At 41.2% G+C, this 21004-nt stretch overlaps 1 protein-coding gene across 1 annotated transcript; it reads left to right on the top strand.

The window, feature by feature from the left end:
• Positions 1–443: 443 nt before the first annotated feature.
• LOC131685383 (solute carrier family 25 member 3-like) lies at positions 444–20835 on the top strand. The gene is made up of 4 exons (XM_058969080.1): positions 444–592; positions 1632–2065; positions 19925–20265; positions 20329–20835. Exons 2-4 carry the CDS (start codon positions 1700–1702, stop codon positions 20672–20674), a joined length of 1053 nt encoding a protein of 350 aa, XP_058825063.1. The 5' UTR covers positions 444–592; positions 1632–1699; the 3' UTR covers positions 20675–20835.
• Positions 20836–21004: the final 169 nt, after the last annotated feature.

Genomic DNA, 21004 nt, shown 5'->3' on the forward strand with positions numbered 1-21004 from the left:
CGTCATATCTGCAATGAGTTACTCTCTGTTTATACTTTCTCTTTCGATTTTTACGACGTCACTATAACACTTTTCACTTATTTTACAGTACAGATCGAAAGACGGTGGTTTTAACTAGCATATTATGCAAAGAGTTGAGGGATAAATGTTAAAGTGACCGAATTATTAACAGAAGAGAAAGTAAACAAAGAGAGTAACTCATTGTAGATATGACGTTTTGAAAAAACGCTCAAGAAATGGTGTTCTATTTTGCTGATTTTTACAGTGTGCCAGGAAATTAGTTGCAGTAAGTGACCGCGAACATCAGATGACCCCCCGCAACATATTTGTCGGCGTCATTCAATTATTATGGCATAATAAATTTTTATAGCACCACCCCATTTGGTGAGTTCCAGCTCCAGTCGACTAGTTCTCAAGCACGCATACGCAGGCTTTGATAAATAATAATCATGTTACTGATGATGTATGCATCTTCTGAAGTTGTGTTGGTTCCGCACAAGTGGTTGAATCAGCAGCGCAAAGCAGACGCAGAGTGGTTCTTTTCCGCTCGCAGTACGTTCGTGGCCACAGCTCTTTTCACACAGCTCTCCAGGTAAAAAAGTTTAAAAGGTGTAGCCCATTTTGAAGTTAGGAATGTGAATTAAACTATTGTACAGAACTCTGGTCAAGTTTTATTTATAATTTTATTGAACTCGATAGTCTGCTAGTGCCAGGTCAAGGAAATTTCTTGGATAATAAATATCCAGGTCTGAAAAATTGTGAATTTTTGCTGAAGAAATTAAAATTTGTGTAAATCAGTGAAGTGTCGAGAATAAGCTTCAATTGGAAGTTACAAATCTGATCCAAATCAATTTAGTACTCTAAATTGTGTGATTTAGGTCGAGTTTAAATATTATGATATTCTATACGCTAGCAATAAAGTGAAGCTTGCCGGGAGAGTTCCACGAACATCGTAATGGAGGAATAACTGGAAGCTTCCATCAAATTCGTATCAGATCCAACCTAATATAGTGCCACGATCTCCAGATCAAAGTCTGTTACGTAAAATAGTAGTATTGATAGATAACAAGCTGTGTTCTAGAATCGATAAAACTGCAGGGTGAATTTTTATACCCCCGAACGTTTCGCAGACCGACCACGTGGCGGCGTGAATATTCAAGCGATTACACTACACGTTTAATTTGATTAGTTGCAGGTGCTAATATGGTATATCGGTGCATTAAAAACTAATGTGCCGTTCTTTACGTAATCACTTTTCTGGAGATCTTTCAAATGCTTATCTTATCGAAGTTAAAGCTCTGCAAGCTTCCAAATCGGTGGTTACAAACACAGCTGAAAATCGTTATCTGTAAAGACTGGGCGATTCGTGTCTGTATTTTAGGAGGTTTACAGTCGAAAGGGGTGCAATTGAAACGGCATATTTGGTACCGCATTCCAAAATTAGAGAAATTCTAATATAGCAATGATACAATACGATAGATTTGCTTCTGTAATAGACCGGTAGAGTACAGCAAGTATTTGTTAACACATTTTCATTTTCTTTTCATTTATCGATTCAACAACACGCTGTGACCGCCTGCATCATCGTCGCCGCCTGCATTTCATCGTACACTTTGCATACGTCGTCGTAGGTCGTGTGAGGCAACATCCAAACCCAGCCCTAGCTAGAGAAGCAAACTAGCCAACCAAAACTATCACCATGTTCTCCGCCTTGCTGGACGCCGCCCGCAATTCTCCATTTAAGTCACCGTTAACCAAAGCACAGTGTGATGCTTCCGACAAGGCCTTAGTGGTCTCCGGGGACCGGACAATTGCGGCCGCTGCATCGAAGCAGGTAGAATTCGGCTCGAATGAATTCTTCGGCCTGTGTGCCCTGAGCGGTATCCTGTCCTGTGGTTTAACGCACACAGCCGTCGTTCCGTTGGATCTGGTGAAATGTCGACTGCAGGTCGATGCTGCCAAGTACAAGAATCTGTTCCACGGGTTTAAGGTCACCGTTGCAGAGGAAGGAGCTCGCGGTCTAGCTAAAGGATGGGCCCCGACGTTCTTCGGATATTCGGCGCAGGTGAGTGAGTTTTTTCTGTTCACGTGATGGAAATATCTTTTTTTTTGTTCGGGGTGCTATCAGAATAGACATCAGCTGATATTTGGATTATTGGCTGTATCACATGATGATTTCACAGCTTGATAATCAAGTAATCATGATGTTGTACCTTGTTGAGCAGAATATGATTCAAATTAAAAAGCGTCAATCGTAAACGTACTAGTATCTAGTTTTATGATGTCAGCACACGGTGCGCGCTAAACGATTATAATGCGGCGCCTCCGCTTCGATAATATTAGTGGCACGTTCTGTAGTATATGTGGCAAAGTGTTAGCGGGAGTAAGCTTGTTAGACAGTGGAATTGCCCTTGATTTTTTCTTCCATGATTTTATCGCAATTTGCGAATGATGACGCCGGGTGTGATGATACTGGCTCTGTATTGGGTGGAGTTACTGTTTCTACATGATGGTTACGTAATCATGCACTTTCATAATATTTTAAATATATCAATGCATTAGATTTATATCCTATAGAACAAAAAGGGTTACAGGTAACCGGAGAGAACTGGTTACACAATAGGTTGAATTTCTGAAAATCTGTTTGAGACATAAGTGGAATTGCAATACATGCCATATGTTTGCACAGCAATTTTCGAAACAGGTTTGCTTGCTGTTTGCATGGCATTATATTTCGAAACTGCCGGTGATGTATTGGTTATGAAGTTCTAGAAACGTTCTTCAACTGCCGTTTGGTAAACCACCTTGATACTAAATATACTTACTAGCATTTTATTTAGTTTCAATTTGTGAACTTCAACTATTATAGTTGGGTCTCCTGAACGGTGATCGCAGGAGAGAGTTATTGTGTAGAGCTCGATTGCGTGATCCAGGCGTCCGAGTATTGTAGAGCAATCAAACCTGGCAAACAGTAAGTCCGAGACGAACAGGGCTCTAGAGCAGTCCCTCCGGATGTCTAGTGTGTCGAGCTGTATTAACCTTCCGGCAGTCGCTCTAGTGCACTGAGTGCACGCTGCCCTGAAAATCTGGCGAAATCGTCTTACGGCACCAGCAGCTGCTCGTTCAGCGGGCCATAAGCGCCTGACTTCCTGAGGGTTAACTAACAACGGTTTTTGTAGTTCTGCAGCTGAAATCTGCTTTACCGAAGAATCCTTGACGTGAGGGTGTCTTGGAACGCTTGCTTCGAGCAAATGGTAAATGGAAAAGGTAAAACTCGAGAATATTAGCATTCAGAAACTCGTTTTTACACCTAATGAAAGCTTTATCACAATGTTCATCCCACACATACTGCATGTCCTTCTTCAACAACCTATATAAACAGCTAATCTTCGAAGACAGACGGAGAACAAATTTACCATAAAAAATCACAAGTTTAAGAAAACGACTTCAGTTCCGTCAAATTCTTCGGTACAGCGGCATCCCGTATTGTAGCTGATTTATCTGGGCAAGGAAGCAAAACCTTTTCAGAAATAATATGTCCCAAATATGGCAAAGACGATACAAAAAATTTGCACTTGCCCCAGTTAACCTTGATATTTGCTTGAGCTAATCTATCTAAAACCATAAAAAGCTTACTACGACAGTCATTCAAGTCCTTTCCTGCAATGAGTACATCATCTAAATAACATCGTACATGCTTCAAACCAGCCAAAACTTGGTCCATCACCTGCTGGAAGATCGCTGCACTCGATGATGCTCCTTGGGGTAACCTGTTGTAAATAAAAAGTCTCTTGATCGTGTTGATCACCACAAACTTTCTAGATTTTTCTGATAGCATAAGCTGTGTATAAGCACCTTCCAAATCAAGGGCACAAAAGACTTTACTACCCGCTAAATCTGCAAAAATATCTTGAGCCAAAGGAAGAGGATAACTGTTGGGAATAATTAATTGATTGATGGACACTTTACAATCCGTCACCAACCTAATCTCTCCATTCTTCTTAGGGACCACAACGACCGAAGAAGCCCATTCACTGGTTTTAATAGGAGTTATCACATTTTTTCTTTCCAGTTTTTCTAAATATTCAGTAACTCTCTCTAAGTCTGAAAAGAACCTCATATGCTCGTTTAAAAATGGGAGAATCTTCAACACAAGATCTGCTTCAAACCCCACAAATAGCGAAGAAAGAACCTTTGAAAAGACTTCCGAATATTTCTCTTTGATTTCAGTCAAAATATTCTGAGCTAAATTTGATAAACGCATATTGTTGATCGTACTCACAGTCCAATACAAACAATGGTAATCATCTTACAATGGTCCTAAAACGCACCATCAAGTCAATTTTTCCTAAAACGTTCAATTTCGAACCATTCACCACCACCAATTCTTTTTTGCTACTCTGTAATGGCATGTCGAAAAGTTTCCTATATAATTTAACAACAATTACAGTAACCGCTGAACCACAGTCCACCTCCATTTTCAAACTTTTATCATGAAGCATCAAAGTTAGAAAACATGGATCGCTATTTATGGACGACACTTGCATGCACAAATATTCACCTGAATCGCTGTTATCATCAGAATCGTCTAAATCCGTTCTCAATCGATTAGAAAGCTCGTCAATCTTTTCATCTCCAAAGCTCACATCTTTTTTTCATCAACAAATTTAACTGAATTTCCTTGCATACGCTTGCGCTTGAAGCAAGAACGCTTGATGTGGTCCTTCAAGCCATAAAAATCGCAAATCATATCCGCATAACGTCCTGTCCTGCTTCTTCCACCACTTCTGCTGTGTCATTGCCGCTTATGTGCATTACTACTACGGCCTCTACTGTTACTTCGTTTACGATTGACACTACCTTCAAACTGATCCTTTCTCCCAAGACGACTTCTTTTTTTTTACTTTATTTTTATTTACGTGACTTTAAAAGTATTTTTTTCATTCGTCACGCCCAAGACGACTTCTGACAGGACCAACCTGGCCGCCATTTTTATCGCTAATCATTCTAGCCCTTGAACCCGCCAGTTCCCAATCGACAATGACTCTCTCAACCATAGCCAAACTAGGATTTTCTTCATTCAGAAGTTTTTCTTGCAAGTATTTGTCAAAAACTCCCATAACGAGTTTATCCCGAATGGAAGTTTCTCTAAACTCACCAAAAGCACAGAATTCTGCTTGCAGCTTTACTGCAAGAACAAAATCTTCCGCTTTTTCATTCGGTCCTTGAACTTTGTTATAGAATTTATATCTTTGAATAAGGTCTGAATCGACCTTATCAAAGCGCTCTTTCAATTTTTTAGAAATGTCAGCGTTACATTTTTAAGATCATCAGAAGAAGGGTACAGAAGCTTTAGTTCCTCGTAAACAGTAGGACCGCTCAAGGTAACAAAAACTGCCTTTTGCCTAACGAGATATACTATGCCATTTACTTGAAACAAATACTCGAGCCTCTCAGAGTAGTTGGTAAAAGAAGATCCAACTACATAGGGTTCAATAGAACCAATCAACACTTTATTGTATGTACTTTCGCTCCCCTGAGCCATGCCTTAGAAATGCACAAACAGCGATGTAGATATGAAATGTGAAAAAGGAGAAATGAAATCGCTTACCAGATCAATCCGATTTTCACTACTCACCACCCACATCTCGTAGTGAGAGACTGCCCGGTCAAACCATTCGGAATTTGATTCGGAATCCTGAATGGAGTCAGTATGGATTCCAAATCAAATGCAACAACCGATTCTGAGTCGGAATCGGTTGTTGCATTTGATTTGGAATCCATAATGACTGCATTAAGAAATCCGAACCGGTTCCGAAATGAGTTTAACTGGGTGGTAGTGTTGCAGAAACTTTCCGCCACTTGCTTCGGAATTCCTGAACCGCTCGATTCGACGATCCTGCCAAGCAGCAATCAAGCCAGCAGCACCGAACAAAAAATACTGCGCACTAATAAACTGCTCGAATTCCGATGGCAGCAAATCGTGGATAATGCCACTGAAAGCTAGACACTCGTCAAATCTTGCGCTGAAAGAAACAAAAAGAAATTATTAGTTCCTTTGTTTTAGTCGTTTTTTTCTGCTGAATAGGTTCAATTTCTAAATTTTTGGCTTCCAATCTTTTGTCGAAAAACAAAGTTTGATTTGCACGACACAAAAGATACACAAAAGATAGAAAGAAAGCTTGGAATACTAAAAAAACGAAACCGTCGCAACAGTATTTTAGTAAACTACTTACGAGGACACCAGTTTTTCCGAAAAGCAAACTTTTCTCGGGTGCAATTCTCCCGGAAACACAGCTGCCTTTCCCAAACAAATTTCACTAGCGACTCTACTACGGCCGCGGAAAAACTCAATAAATTTTACTACACTTTACACTCCAATAAACCACAAAAAAAAATTATCCTCGTCGCCACTTTACTAATCTAATTTATTAATTATAAAAAGGAGGATTTCTTTTTATGCTTTAGTGTGAAAGAATACACGCGTTCCTGTTGGTAGTTCAACTAAAAATGAGTTGACTGCTGAGCAGTGTAGCCACAATTAAATCTGTACCGGGAGTTGAAAAATCTTTTCTATCTGTACTCTTCTATAGAAAAATCTGTATCGGATTCTGTACCCAAATAATAACAAGGTTGTTTTAAAAAAATCATTTTTCTTATACATATTTTTCATTCGGGGAAATGAAACCAGACATTCTGACTGGGTTGTTTTATTTGAGCTGGAATTCCGCAAGAAACCAGTTAGAAATCCGGATGATGAGTTTGACTGGGTAATGTAAATATCAGCTCCAGCTCAAATTCTTGTTGCTACTTTGTTTGCAACCAAAAGTGGCCAACAAAGTTTGTGGCGAGAAGCTGAGATGGGGCTGGTAATATCAATAGGATGCGAGAAACATGCTTGCAGGCATTCAAATGGAGCAGGTCAGAGTAAACGTATGCACTTCGAGAAGATTCACTCGCCTTCCACTTAGACATCATCCCTTTGATTTGCTGGAAGCAGGTTTCTCGCATTTCGCATTCTAATCAGTGTTGCTAAAAGAGCAAGAAGCCAACATATCCTCGTTCGCCTGCGAGCGCGAGACTCACACTGTATGCTCCCTACTGCTGTACACACGTTTTCGAAGAACTCTCAACTATGTGACAATCAGCACGAGCGGTAATTATGTTTGATTCATGTGAGTTATCTGCCTTCGCTATAGGCTCGTGTGTCACTCGCACTCTTGTCCGCTCGCTGGATATCAGCTCTAACGGCGAGTGGGTTCCCATTATGGGACTCCTCGGCTGCGAGTTTTTACTGCATGCCACCCACTCCCGTGTGCTAAGCACTCTTTACAGCTCTGAAGATGTTTATTAGAACAGCACGTATACACTCTTTTAGCAACTGGGAGCGCTCGTAAAGGAGCGAAGGGATCGAATACGGCATTCTGATGAAATCCTAGAACAGTGCAAGCAAAAGCTAACTAAACTAACAGTGCGCGTGTTCGCATTAAATTGTCATTGCATTACATACGTTATCTGTCTATACAGGTTTATGCCGGTCGTATTTAAAGAACAAATTAAATATATTGATTTTCTTATTTTTTTTTAAATATGTAAACAAATTATAAGTGCGGTGTCTTAAATAAAACTTGTCTTTTAAGGGGCGACTACTCTAAACAGCTCAAACTGAAAGTAATTTTGCTATACGATTTTGATGGCAAGGTGACAATGGACCTCTCGTTAAGGTTTATGTATACATTCATTATGAATGACAAATTTGAAGTCAGGCAAAGCCACACACGAGCGTTCGAAGAGAAGACGTTCAACCATTTCCATATCAAGGAGTGCCGCGGTGGGCATGATAACTCTTGATACAATTGTCTGAAATAGGAAATTCAATAAGATTTTTGAAACATAGACTTGTAGTTACTCTATGAACCAAAAAAAAAAAAACCGTTGGAATTTCGGAAAATGGCATAAGAAAAACCGAAAAATAAAATTCGATCACTTTTTTTCAAAATAACGAGGAAGATTTTTGTATTCCATTTTCCCTTAGTTCATCGACTGACTACACATGATATGCATTCTCATAAATAATCAAGTCAATTCGTTGAATGGTTTTTGAGTCATCGGCAATTTGAAAAAGGCGGTTTCGAGAAAGACACTATTAAAGTTGCCGATAGACTGAAATCATTGAAACGCATCGTTGTTTAGTACAAAAGAAGATCAGTGTGGCCACCGAGATTCCGCCGGGCTTTTCTAGAGGTTCAATACTAACAATTAAACGAATAAAAAAATATTGATGTTTTTCCCACTACACCACCCTTAGGAAATGATACCACATATTCTATAAAAGCCCATACTGGCTAATCGGTTTGCATGTTTGTAAGGAAGGATGTATGTGATATCCAGCAATGAAATCTAAAACTTTTTAAGGATAGTTTCTTTTTTGAACAATGAAAATTGGAAACATGAATTCAATATAATTGAAAAATTGGAAACATGAATTCAATATAATACAATATAAAGTTAAAAAAAATAATCTGCTACTACCAATTTTACTGAGATGGTAAATGGAATAAAGTTCCGTCTCATTAGTATATAGTAAATTATCGTGAATAATTATTTTAACAGTATTGTGCAAACTGTTGTTTTTGTCAAGAAGAATCAGTATTACCGAAAACAATGTTGTTCAGTCAGGTTCAAATCTCAATTAGTACAGATTTATAAAACTTTTGCTATATATTTGTTTAAATTATCTAATCCTAAGATTATGTGTATGAATAAGAGAAGCAAGTGAATCACGATAGTAGGAATTAATTCACAGATATTTCGTTTCTTTAGGCATTTTGATTTTCATTTAAATTCAGCATTTTCAAAATTTTCATTTTCGGTGCCCTACCAAGATGCTCAAAGAGAAACTATTTTCATTTAAGTTTGATTTTAATAATTCCCTTAACTATTCTTTACAATTTGACTATTAATTCTATAATTTTTCATCCCACATCCATGCTTTTGGTCAAATTTAAATATTAAATCATCCATTATACTATTTCATTACCATTGAAAATGACTTTTATACTTAATTCGGCAAAAAAATATCTGGGAAAGCTAGCGTGAGAAGTCGACGAGCAAGTAAAAATTACTATTTTAATGCTAGTATTGCTTGTGGCACAAAAACTCGATTCGAACCGTATTACGCACTTCTTGAGCGTTTTTTCAAAACGTCATATCTGCAATGAGTTACTCTCTTTGTTTACTGTCTCTTTCGATTTTTACGGCGTCACTATAACACTTTTCACTTATTTTACAGTACAGATCAAAAGACGGTGGTTTTAACTAGCATATTATGCAAAGAGTTGAGGGATAAATGTTAAAGTGACCGAATTATTAACAGAAGAGAAAGTAAACAGAGTAACTCATTGCAGATATGACGTTTTGAAAAAACGCTCAAGACTTAACATTCTACCTAGGATAGGATCCGCCAGCTGGCTTCTTATATTTTGCTAATCCCTGCTGAAAACGACATACCCCCACTCGACCAATGTTGCGAAAATATTTGTTTTGTTACTGTCGTGTCCAAAACTAAAATTGTTCTGATTAAAATATTCTATATTATGTATCAATTTCACGCTCCGGGAGAAATCAATGATTTAGTCTTTATATCCGCATTTAAATGATCATTACGGGTCTTCCATCGGAATACAGCAAAGCAAAATAATATATATTTGTTGTTGGCCATTACGAAAAATATTTCCATGCTCTTAATTTTTGTAAGTTGCTTTCTGAGTCGAGCAACCTCATTCACGAGATCAATCTTCTCTGTTCGCATTTGGTTTAAATATTCTAAAACTACTTTTTTGCAAGGCTTAATTTTTGTTTAGTTTGTATAGGTGTTTAGGTTTGTTCAAGTACTTCATGTGATTTTTTCGGAGAAAACAGCAGTAGAAAATAACACGCTTCTATTTCCACCGATGACTGATGCAGTTGAAAACTGTAAAATTCAACTGTATCGATAATACTAAAAGAAGAACAACAAGCGATTTCCAGGATAACTTTCTCACGATTTGCCCCAAAGTATTGCGAATCTTTTCTTAAATTCACATTGCGACTTTTCAGCCATGCGCCACAGGGCCGTGCGTTGAATTACGCGCCCATCTAGTTTGCATCAGTGCGAGTGAGAAAACATTTTGACGTTTGTTTTTGTTTCGACCGCACTCGTGTGTATCCCATATAGCAACAACTCGACGAAATGCTATATTATCTCGCGATAGACAATACTCCCAATTTACTCGGCGCTGGAACAAAGACAATTTTTACATGAAGTTGAAATAATTTTCATACTTAGGCTAAATAGTCAGTTACTCGGTTAGATTTGGAAAAGAGAGATAAAATGTTTGAATTCGTCTGCCAGAAAATGCCTTGCACTTCATAATTACAGACGGACGTTATGGAAAGAAAGCGGAATCTCAAGAAAACAAAAAAAACAAAACGGTAAACAAACGTTGTTTTACGTTTTATATCACAATACGACAACACTTCCAAGCAGCCCTTTAGTACTTTTAGTTTCCAAGCCGAACGTTTGCCAATGTCACTTTCGTCCAATCACGAGCTGGTTCAGAATTGGTTCAAAAACAGGGGACAGAGCTGGCGGATCCTATCCTAGCATTCTACTAATAAATTTAGCTCGTAGACTGGTTAGTTCGACTGGCCTATCTATGAGTGTACCATCTCTATAACTTCTAATACATGTGTTTTGACAGCTCGCAGTTTTCAGTAGCAGCTTGACTACTCGCACAGTGTGGAGTTCAAGTTAATGAGAAGTGCGCAAAATCATTCACTAGAGATTTCTTCTAATACAGTCTGCTGGCTGTTTCAATTTGGGACTGTGAACGAATTCTTTAAAATATATAACGCATACAGTACTTTTCTTACAGCTGATAGATTTGCTCTGAGTCCGCGTAATTTGGAGGATAAGTGCAGCGTATATTGGTCTTGGTCACAAAATTTTCAAGAAATTAAGTACTTATGTTTGTTATTGGGTTTGATCTAGAAACCATGTATTTAATCCGAATGTCAAGCACAGGTCTTGATCCGATTCATTTTATGCAGAATGTACCAGGAATGGTCATAGATGTATACTACCCATGATCGCATATTTGTCCCGGTTTATATGGGATTTCCTATCTTTATGGGACTGACTTGCGATCATAGGCAGTGTTCATTCGTCGTTTTCTACAACGAAGTATTTTCGTGCATTGTAAATAGTTGATTTCGTTCATTTCATTTACAAATTTTAATTTTTTTTAAATTTTGCATATTACGTGTACGTTGCACGATATAGAAATTATATTTCGTGAATGAAACGAAATGATTCGTTATTTAAAAAAAAGGTTTGTGTGTATTACTAACGATTTCGTTGTTTGCACGAATTTATTTTCGTTCATCTTAGAAAAATTTTCGTGTTCAATTATAAATATTTTTTTCCTCGATCTTTTAAGGTCGATGTTTGACAATACCATTTTTTTATTAGATTAAAGGGATCGATCTGGAAAAATGGATTTTATTTCAAACATCTCACCATTATTGAGTACTTGATTGAATGCGGTATTTTTTGTTCGTGACAATCATGAAAAAATGTTTATAAAAATTAGCTTCACTCTTGTAGTAACTATTCAATTTTATGCATATATTCTTTCAGTGACAGATTTGACAATAAAAACTGGACTTCATTATCCCACAAAAAATCTCAAACTTCAATATAGGTATTTTTGATCAATAAACTAATGCATACCACACCAAAAAATAATGAAATTTAAACGACATATAAACCAATACGTATGTAAACACACAAAGCTTGAATCAAAAATTTGATTGAAAGTTAAGTTGAATTCGTTGCACTCAATTGGAGCATCAAAAAGCATATGATTTTACACTTTCGTTCGTATAATATTACATGTCACTTATTTTACAGCAATGTTGGTTTAAAAATACAAGTCCATTGGCATCCCGTTTAATGAAACTGTAATCTTCAATCAACGTGTAAAATTATAATAAAATTTGTTGAAGAAAGCACCACAAGTTGTGTGAATTTGTGGTGGAACTTAATTTTACAATTTTATTCATGCTCCAAATATGTGCATGAAAATAAATTTAAAAGTATAAAATATTTTTTTCCGTGTAACATTGAGGGGAATTGTACATATTTGACATTTTTAGGTTCCACATATTTACAAGTGGTAATCCAAGCGATTCCGCAGTTTTTTTTTAAATTTACATTTTAATGCGACCGCATTACGTAAATTTAAAAACGGATACGTTTATGACTTCGTTGTACAAAAAGTGAATCGATGAATCGAGAATTTTCCGCGCCATTTCCTTTTCCGTTATACCAGTGTCATATTAACCTCGTTCCAGACGATACATCAGCTTCCATCAACGTAAATGTACCTCAACGCCACGTCACCGTTCCATCAAGATGAGTTGAATGCGTCTCTCGTTCACACTTTCCGTACGTCAAAGCATTCCGTGCTGTTGATGTTGTGTGTGAATACCTCCATTTAACTAATTTTGACGTTCCCGTGACGTGCTGTACCGGTGACGAAAGCCAGACGTATTGTGCAAATCGATCTTCGAACAGCCGCGGCTTGTACTTTGTACATAAAATATACGAATAAATTCATTTTCATTTAACATTCTTGGTCTACCACCGAAGAACGAAATGCGAGTGGGAGCGAGAGCGCTAGCGACTGAAAGAGTGTGAGTAAAGGCTAACGCGGTTAAGAGTGCGAGTGGATACGATTGTGTTAAAGAGCGCGAGTGGCTACGAGTGGGAGTACGGACAAGTGGGAGCATGGGGGAGTTGGAGCATGGGTGAGCGAGAGCATGGACGAGTGGTAGCAGCAGTAGGAGTGCGTGCCAGTGGGTGGGTGCGTACGAAAGAGTGGGTTTCAATATGTGCAATTTGAGTGGCTTTTGGCCGACTGGCACTCGCAGAAATTCTACCCGGCTGGGGAGTGAACGAAAGAAAAGCATGCATGGAGAACACTCGGATACGAGTGTTGGGTGCAATGAGAACACGCGAATGAGAAATATAGGAGTTATTTTTACGAGTTCAGCAACACTGATTCTAATGTCAGCTTCAGTTCAAGCTCAATAAGTATCAGCTCCACTTCAGATTCTTGCTTTCACTGCTGCCTAGCTCAACGTTTACCCTGTTTACTGGGATGCATCGCAGGGTTAAATTATTTTACCTTGCTGTCTTGTAAAAAATCTGTACTTTTTTACAAAAATCTGTAATCTGTACCGTACAGAATCTGTACCAAGAATGCTTCAAAAATCTGTATCTTTGTAAATAAATCTGTACTTGTGGCATCACTGCTGCTGAGCAGCCAATGCTTTTTATTTTGCCTTTCTCTTCATGCTCACGCATACAATCGAACGAGATACACAGAACTAAGAGAAGAGACGACAACAGGCTTCTTGCTCTTCTTAATTTTATCTACCAGGCCCTGTCGTAATTTCAAAGACAACAAGCATCCATCGTTGCCAGATTCCATTTGCCTGTTTTTTCACAATTGCTGAAAATAATTGTACCTCAAATATCGATCCTCTGTCAAGAATTCACAATACTAGCTGCATTTAAAAATCAAATTTTATGTTTATTCGTGTCTTTCTTAACAATACACGTAGTTATATCGTCATTCAGGGTATTTATTCAATTTGCATTAAATGTTCATGTGTTTGAAAAGTAGCCAAAATAAATTCAGCAGCACTGTTTTTCATTCCGGTTGAAAATATTATGAACGCTCTTGACTATCAAAACGACCAATCAGAAGCTGGTTCAATATTGAGGTTAGGACTGGATCAAATTGGCTACGCGATTGTCTTCTCTTCTCTTAGACACAGAAGATGAATCTCTACTGGGTCATTTCACGAAGGTATAACATAAGCCAGAGCTACCGAGGATCACAATAGATCAGATGATCTTAGGCAGCTCAATGGTATGATTTTGAGAGACGCTTGGCGGACGTTGGACGGTTTTTGGGTTTCAATGGGACTTCAATTTGGAGGTGCATCTTTTGTTTTGTGTTGTGTCGAATGTGCAGGAAGTGTTGTATGAGGTGTAGAATTCTGGTGTTAAATGACTTTTTGATTATTTCAGTGTGAACGTTTTTAGGTCCCAATGGCTCCCAACTTCAACAAATATTTAGTTTTTTTGCGGTTTAAGGCCGGATCTCGGCGTCTCATGTATGTTTAACATGTTTTAGCATGGAGGGAAGATTGGAACCTGCATTTCCACAATAATGTCTCGTCTCGGTTTGGAGTTTTCATGTTGCTTTTCTTGATATAGCGCCGGGTCCCCGCGTTTCACGCATGTCTGGCATTAGGTGTTGAGGGGGCAGGTTCGTTTTCTGGGCTTTCGGATTGTCCCCCTGTAGGGATTTTTCGCGGGGGCAGGATCCGTTTAGATTCGAGTTTTACGTGGGGCTGAGGCTTTCGCGGTGTGCTTTTTAAAAATTCAGGATTTGTATTCTTATCGGCGCCTTACAGTACATCATTCTCGAAAACCTACGCCCGCGAACTTGAAGACAAATTCGGCCCGGTGATTAAGTCAACGAGTTGGTACTTACGTGGTTTCCAGTGCGAACATCCAAACACCCGTTTATCCGCGATCGTGAATTATCCTGCCCCAATCCCCGGTCCTAACAAAGTATGTTTATTAGTGTTTCGGATTCTCCTCGTCAATAACTAACACCAACTTAATGCCTGTTAGATAAGCCCAAACCAACACCAAATTAGCGCTAGTTAGACACTAAAATCCAAAAAAATCGCACCGTTAGCCACCTGCCTATCGAAAGCGTGCCTATAGTTGTGTGCCGCCGTGTTGTCCGAAAGTCCATATGAGAAGGTGATGAAGTCCCTTAAGACATCGTGCGAAGCGTTCTTCTGGGTTGATTTGATGATAGTCCTCTACTGGCTTCAATCGTGCCCGTCGCGCTGGGAAACGTTTATTGTTGTGTCCACAATCCACTCCATTACCGGTTTTTACAATTGGCAGCACGTTCCCGGAGAGTCCAACCCAGCAGACCCTATATATCGAGGTGTCAATCCGACCGATATCATGAACCACGAGTTTTGGTGGATAGGACCGAAATGGTTATCGATTTCACCACACCACTGGCCACGCACTGTACTACCAGCGTTCGATTTATCCACACTGCTAAAGAGCAAAAGCAATGTCGCCGTGATGTCGGTAACGGTAGCCGAACCATCGTTCTCCGTTCGACTGTTCAGTCGCTATTCCCACTTTGCGAACCTACGTCGTTCCATCGCATATTGGATGCGATATTTCCGCTCTCTACGAGCTGCATTCCAGAAAACCAAGCCAATGCCGTTTGACTCGCTCTCGACGGCCGATCTACGCGAGGCTGATTGAGCTTTGCGTCGCGTAGCCTAACGGGAGATGTTGTCCAAGGAGCTCTCCAAAATAACCAGACGTGTGAACCCCTTCCAGCATCGTTAAAGTGACTGAAACCGACGATGTATAAAGATGGCGTTATTCGAGTCGATGGGGGACTCAAATACGCCGTAGCTTCGGAAGAAATGAAGCACCTGATAATGCTGCTTGTTAACATCCGCTGGCCGTGTTGTTGACCGAGTACTACCACAGCAATTTGTTACACGCAGGACCACAACTGACTCTAACTACATGACGCCAGAAGTACTGGGTGATTGGAGGACGCGACCTCATTCGCCGCACGTACCATCAGTGCCACACGTGTTTCGCAGCAAGCCCCGTTTGATCCAGTTAGCGGCGTAGTGATAAAATTTTTCGGGGGGGGGGGGGGGGTATTAATATTTTTGAATAGATATGAACAAATGTTCAAAAACAATTTGAGCAGGAAAAAATGTACAAAAACCAACAACACAGGGAACGGGTTTGAGTAGTTACCCGACCCGCTAATACAACTAATCTTGCAGGGAACCTGATTCCTCGGGGCATTACCTTACGGTATTGCTTCGGGAAGAGACATTTTATGTGCACAACACACACTCCTATCCAACTAGCTCTTTCAGTAGGTTCACAGCACTCAACCTCGACACACTAACCAGTTTTCGACCATCCACACAACATGGCAATTTCCGTATGGTAGTAGGAAAGCTAGCTGTGGGTCTAGAATTTCTGCTCTTCCCCTACGAGGACAATCTGGGCGGCAAACTTCAAACTGTCTGATTTACTGAGCCCTTCAGTTCCCTTGTGCCATTTAGTACCACTTCCTCATTGAGCTTCCGACTGGTTGGCGAACTACTTGGTCTAGTCCCCAACGATGGATCTAGCCTACTCCGACGAAGAGTTCCACGGCGAGAGAAGATCGAAAGCGAGCCAACCAGCCAGGTGCCGAGGTCAGTTCGGCGATTCCGGTAGAGTAGGCTGTCCGGTTTGCTGGAGCCCGGCGCGACTGGTGGTGTCTCGTCGCGACCTACGCAGTCTAGTTCCCGGCGGTGAATCTGACTGTACGCTGACGGAGGGTTCCCTGGCGAAAGAAGTTCTCCCGATACCGATTCTTCTTAGATTTTATTACCACAACTTCTTGAGCCCTTTGGCTACGTGTCGTGCCATTTAGCACCGCAACTCCTTTAAGCCTTTTAGTTCTCTTCTTGTGCCATTTAGCACTATTTCCTTGATGAGCCATTCATCTCCTCGACTTGTTCGCGAACTACTCGGTCTAGTCCCCGACGATGGACCTGAACTACTTCCATAGAGAGTTCCCTGGCCAGAGAAGTTCTCCCAAAGCCAATGAGCTAGGTGCCTAGGTCAGTTCGGCGATTCCGGGGAAGCAGGGCGTCGTTCGGTTCAATGGATGACCCGCGACTGGTTGTGTCTCGTCGCAGTCTACTCAGTCTAGTCCCCAGAGGTGAATCTAGCTTACGCTCACAGAGAGTTCCCTGGCGAAAAAAGTTCTCCCAATACCAATTCTCCTTTGGTTTTCGCTTTATTTCTATCGGAACAACCGGTGGGGTGCCGTGGTCGGTCTGGTAATTCCAGATGAAGATGACGTCCGGTTCGTTGGTGTTTCGACGACTCATACTCAGTGCTCTGTTGCAATCTACTCGACTGGTCCTCGGCGGTATATCTAGCTTATTCCCAGGCGGTGATTGCTCTCCCGAAACCATTGCTCGATGTTCATCACGCCGTTGCCGCTGTAGGACGGTCATGATCTACACCATAACTCTGTTTACTGCGTTCCACGTTTATACGTCGCTTGTCATTCTGTAGGCTATATTATCCGTGTTGATGCCCGGTCCTCCCGTTTTAAGTAGCTCCCTGCTTTCTTCAAGTGTCTCACTCATCACCGTTAGTGTCACGTCGTCCAGGAAACCCACGCTCTTCAGGATCTCTTCAGGATCTGGCTCATTCTGCGCAGCGCTGTGGCATTAGCCTATACGAGGCTGGATGACCCAGTGACTTCCCTGACTTTTGCAGCAACATCAGCTTCTGTACCTTCCACATTTCGGGGAAATTGCCATCATCTAAATACTTCTGCAGTAGCATCCTGAATATGTCCGGATTTGCCAGGATCGCGGCTTTCAGCTCCACGTTAGGTATTCCATCCGGACCGGGGATTTTTTTGATTTTAGTCACATCGACGCTTCTTTGAGCTCGTTATTATTCGCTTGCCACTCGGCTGTGTTAGCTATTTGTTTTCGCCGTATAGTTTTGGTGACCAGGTAGTTGAATCATGCTTCGGGAAGAGACCCTAAACGATTATTTTCAGTTTACCCGGGCATATTTCAGCTGGTGTCGATGGGCCCTCATCTTCGTCACGATAACTCAGTACGCGTCCTACTTATGGCAAACTTGATTTCCCGTTTTAAAGCGTCCCTACCTTCTCGAAACACCGCTTGCGCTCCTCTCTCACTCTCCGATCTTGCTCTCTGAGCCCGCCTTCTGGCTCTAAGACAAGCAGCGTGTAGCAGCGTGCTGAGCTACTCATTTAACCAGTAAGCTGTACGCCATCTACTGCCTGGCTCCAGTTTTCGTGGCCTTGTAATGTCACAAGCCGTCACAATCCTTTTTGTTAGATCAGCCGAATCAACGTACTTGATTTCCCTGTTCGCCGAAGTGACTCAACAAAGAGGTTTTCGTTAAAGGCTACTACGCCACTGGATCCAGCAATCCGTAGCAAACTTGCCGTCCTCACGAGTTTCATCAAGCAGACCGTTTTCCGTATGCTGTGTAGACTGTTTTACGCCAGCCTTTCTGGCAGCCTTCCGCCGTTTTGTCGCCCGCAGAGGAAGATGAGGGAGACCATAGCGACAACGGCACCGCCTTCAAGGGAGCGTCCAACGAACCCAACCCAATCCACCAGATGCTAAAGTCCGATCAGGGTTGTTTAAAGCAGATTCTCGACAGGTGTTCCAAGAATGAGATCACGTGACGATTCATTCCATCTCACGCTCCGCACTTCGGTGGTCTGTGGGAAGCAGCCGTCAAGTCCGCTAAGCACCACATGTCGCGTGAGATTGGCAGTTTGAATATCAGCTACGAGGGCATGATAACCTTACTCACCCAGATCGAGATGTGTCTTAAACTCCAGTCGGCTGTCGCATTGGCAGCTCACCCAGAATTGTGTCCACCTTCAGCAGCTCTAGTTACAAGCCACAAAGCAGCACCCCACAGTCACCAAAGAACCCGGACGAGTGGTAGTGACCAAGGATGAATGTCTGCCGCCAACTCAATGGCCATTCGGATGAGGTGCACCCGAACAAGGATGGAGTCTTTGGCATCGTCACCCTGAAAACCGCCACATCCGATTCAGTTGTCCGCCCGGTTATCCATCTGGCTGTGTTTCCGACATCGGAAATGCAATCCAGATCCCAGTTTAGATGATGAATAGAAGAAGTAGAAGAAAATGTGAAGAGTGTTGAAGTAGCCAAGCCACTTTAAGGTGGCCGGAATGTTCATAAGCCGAATTAAGCTACATAAATATAAATTTAGGTTGAACTAAATCTAGGTAATTCAACTTAAATATCTAAAATAATAAATTAAACCTAAATCTGCTAACATCTTTTTTATTCAGAATGTTATTTTTCCTTTGATTTCTATATCTTAACCCTTTCATGCCCAACTTTTTTCTTGGTCATAGAGGGGTCTAAAACTATTTTTCCTTGAAAATGGTGAGGACAAGAAACACAAAAACCTTTTCCCATAAAGATAGATGCTTCCATCGCAGTGCTAGAAGCTGAGCAAGTTTTACCTTCCAATGTTTAATACAATTTTCCTAGAAATTCTACAATTACGTGAACATACAAACGCTCGAGCCTTCGTGATAATCGACCCACACCTATTACCGTGATTTTAAACAAGATAACACTCCGGTGATAAAGTGAACGTTTTTGCACTTGATTTACAAACGCGGTCTCAAAAGCAACCTACCAACGCCCGTGCTCACGCGATCGTGAATCGGTTGCGTCCGGAAGTCCATACTCTTGGCGCTAGCAGCCTAGGCCCATGCATTTAGTTGGACCAATAAAAAAAATAAGATATAAGAATGGTAACACGGTTATCAAATCGAATTTATACACGCGAAGTTATACTACACGCTAGCGCACGCGACACAAACGCCCACGCGATTTAACACGTCAACGTACGAATGCTCGAGCCCTTCGCACGCGATTGTGAAGTCCCTACACCCGCAGATATCTGAACCGTACACTGAATATTACACTTGGAATCTCGGCCCGCTGCAATTGGCCTTGTGCAGTGTTTTAGTGGGCGACATTGCCTGTCTCGTCTGCAACAGTAGCGAGTGATTCTGACGCTCCAGTAGGACAATTCTCGAAAAAAATATTTCTATTTCTTTTTTCTCTATTTATGAATTTATTAGTAATTTATGTCAAACTGAATACTAACCAATGTTCCACACTATCTATTTCACAGGGCGCCTTCAAGTTTGGCCTGTACGAAGTGTTCAAAATCCAGTACGCCAACATGATAGGTGAGGAGAACGCATATCTGTATCGTACCTGGTTGTATCTGGGCGCTTCCGCATCGGCGGAATTCTTCGCCGACATCGCGTTGGCTCCACTCGAAGCGGCAAAGGTTAAAATTCAGACCACCGCAGGCTACGCCAACAACATGCGTCAAGCCTTCCCCAAAATGATGGCTGAGGAAGGTGTTACGGCGTTCTACAAAGGACTGGTTCCGCTGTGGTGCCGTCAGATTCCGTATACGATGATGAAGTTTGCCTGTTTCGAACGGACCGTTGAACTGTTGTATAAGTGAGTATTCTTCGTAGCTATTAGATAATAAATATTTACTAATAAATGGATTCCGTTTTGTAGACACGTTGTGCCGAAGCCACGTGCTGATTGCAGCAAGGGTGAACAGCTGGTGGTCACATTCGCTGCCGGTTATATTGCCGGTGTGTTCTGTGCTATTGTGTCTCACCCAGCTGACGTTGTGGTGTCCAAGCTGAACCAGGCAAAGGGATCCAGTGCCTTTGATGTTGCCAAGAAGCTCGGATTCATGGGAATGTGGCACGGTCTGATGCCGCGTATCATCATGATCGGTACGCTGACAGCTCTACAGTGGTTCATCTACGATGGATGCAAAGTTGCTCTTTCGCTTCCGCGTCCACCCCCACCAGAGATGCCAGAATCTCTGAAGAAGAAGCTGGGAGTCGAATAGGCAAAACGTGTACTAGTGCTAACCAACAAACAAGTGATTAGAGATTAATGTTTTACTCGGATTGGAAGTAAGATCAGTGTAAAGAAAACACAGACGTGCATGGTGAAGTAAGAGTGTAACTGTTAAGACCAACGTAATAAAACCAAACGTTCTTCAACTAATTATTGCTAACAGTCGTTGCTTGTGTGAAATCTATCGTTCGAATGAGAACCACCCCCAGTTCGCCAGCTGATGTATCCCATGTGGTGGAAAATCGCAGTAGTCTGTCAAAGGAAGGAAAACTCTCTCTCACTCGTGATTGTGCATCGAGCTCTTCCTTCTCTCTCTGTC

Source organism: Topomyia yanbarensis, chromosome 2 (genome assembly GCF_030247195.1).
Source record: "Topomyia yanbarensis strain Yona2022 chromosome 2, ASM3024719v1, whole genome shotgun sequence".
NCBI classification, from domain to species: Eukaryota; Metazoa; Arthropoda; class Insecta; order Diptera; family Culicidae; genus Topomyia; species Topomyia yanbarensis.

Bases quoted from the DNA above. Each gene is read 5' to 3' on its own strand.
- LOC131685383 (XM_058969080.1), top strand. From the start codon at position 1,700: ATGTTCTCCGCCTTGCTGGACGCCGCCCGCAATTCTCCATTTAAGTCA. The intron at 2,066-19,924 runs GTGAGTGAGTTT...TCTATTTCACAG, and splicing joins TCTTCGGATATTCGGCGCAG to GGCGCCTTCAAGTTTGGCCT. The intron at 20,266-20,328 runs GTGAGTATTCTT...TCCGTTTTGTAG, and splicing joins ACCGTTGAACTGTTGTATAA to ACACGTTGTGCCGAAGCCAC.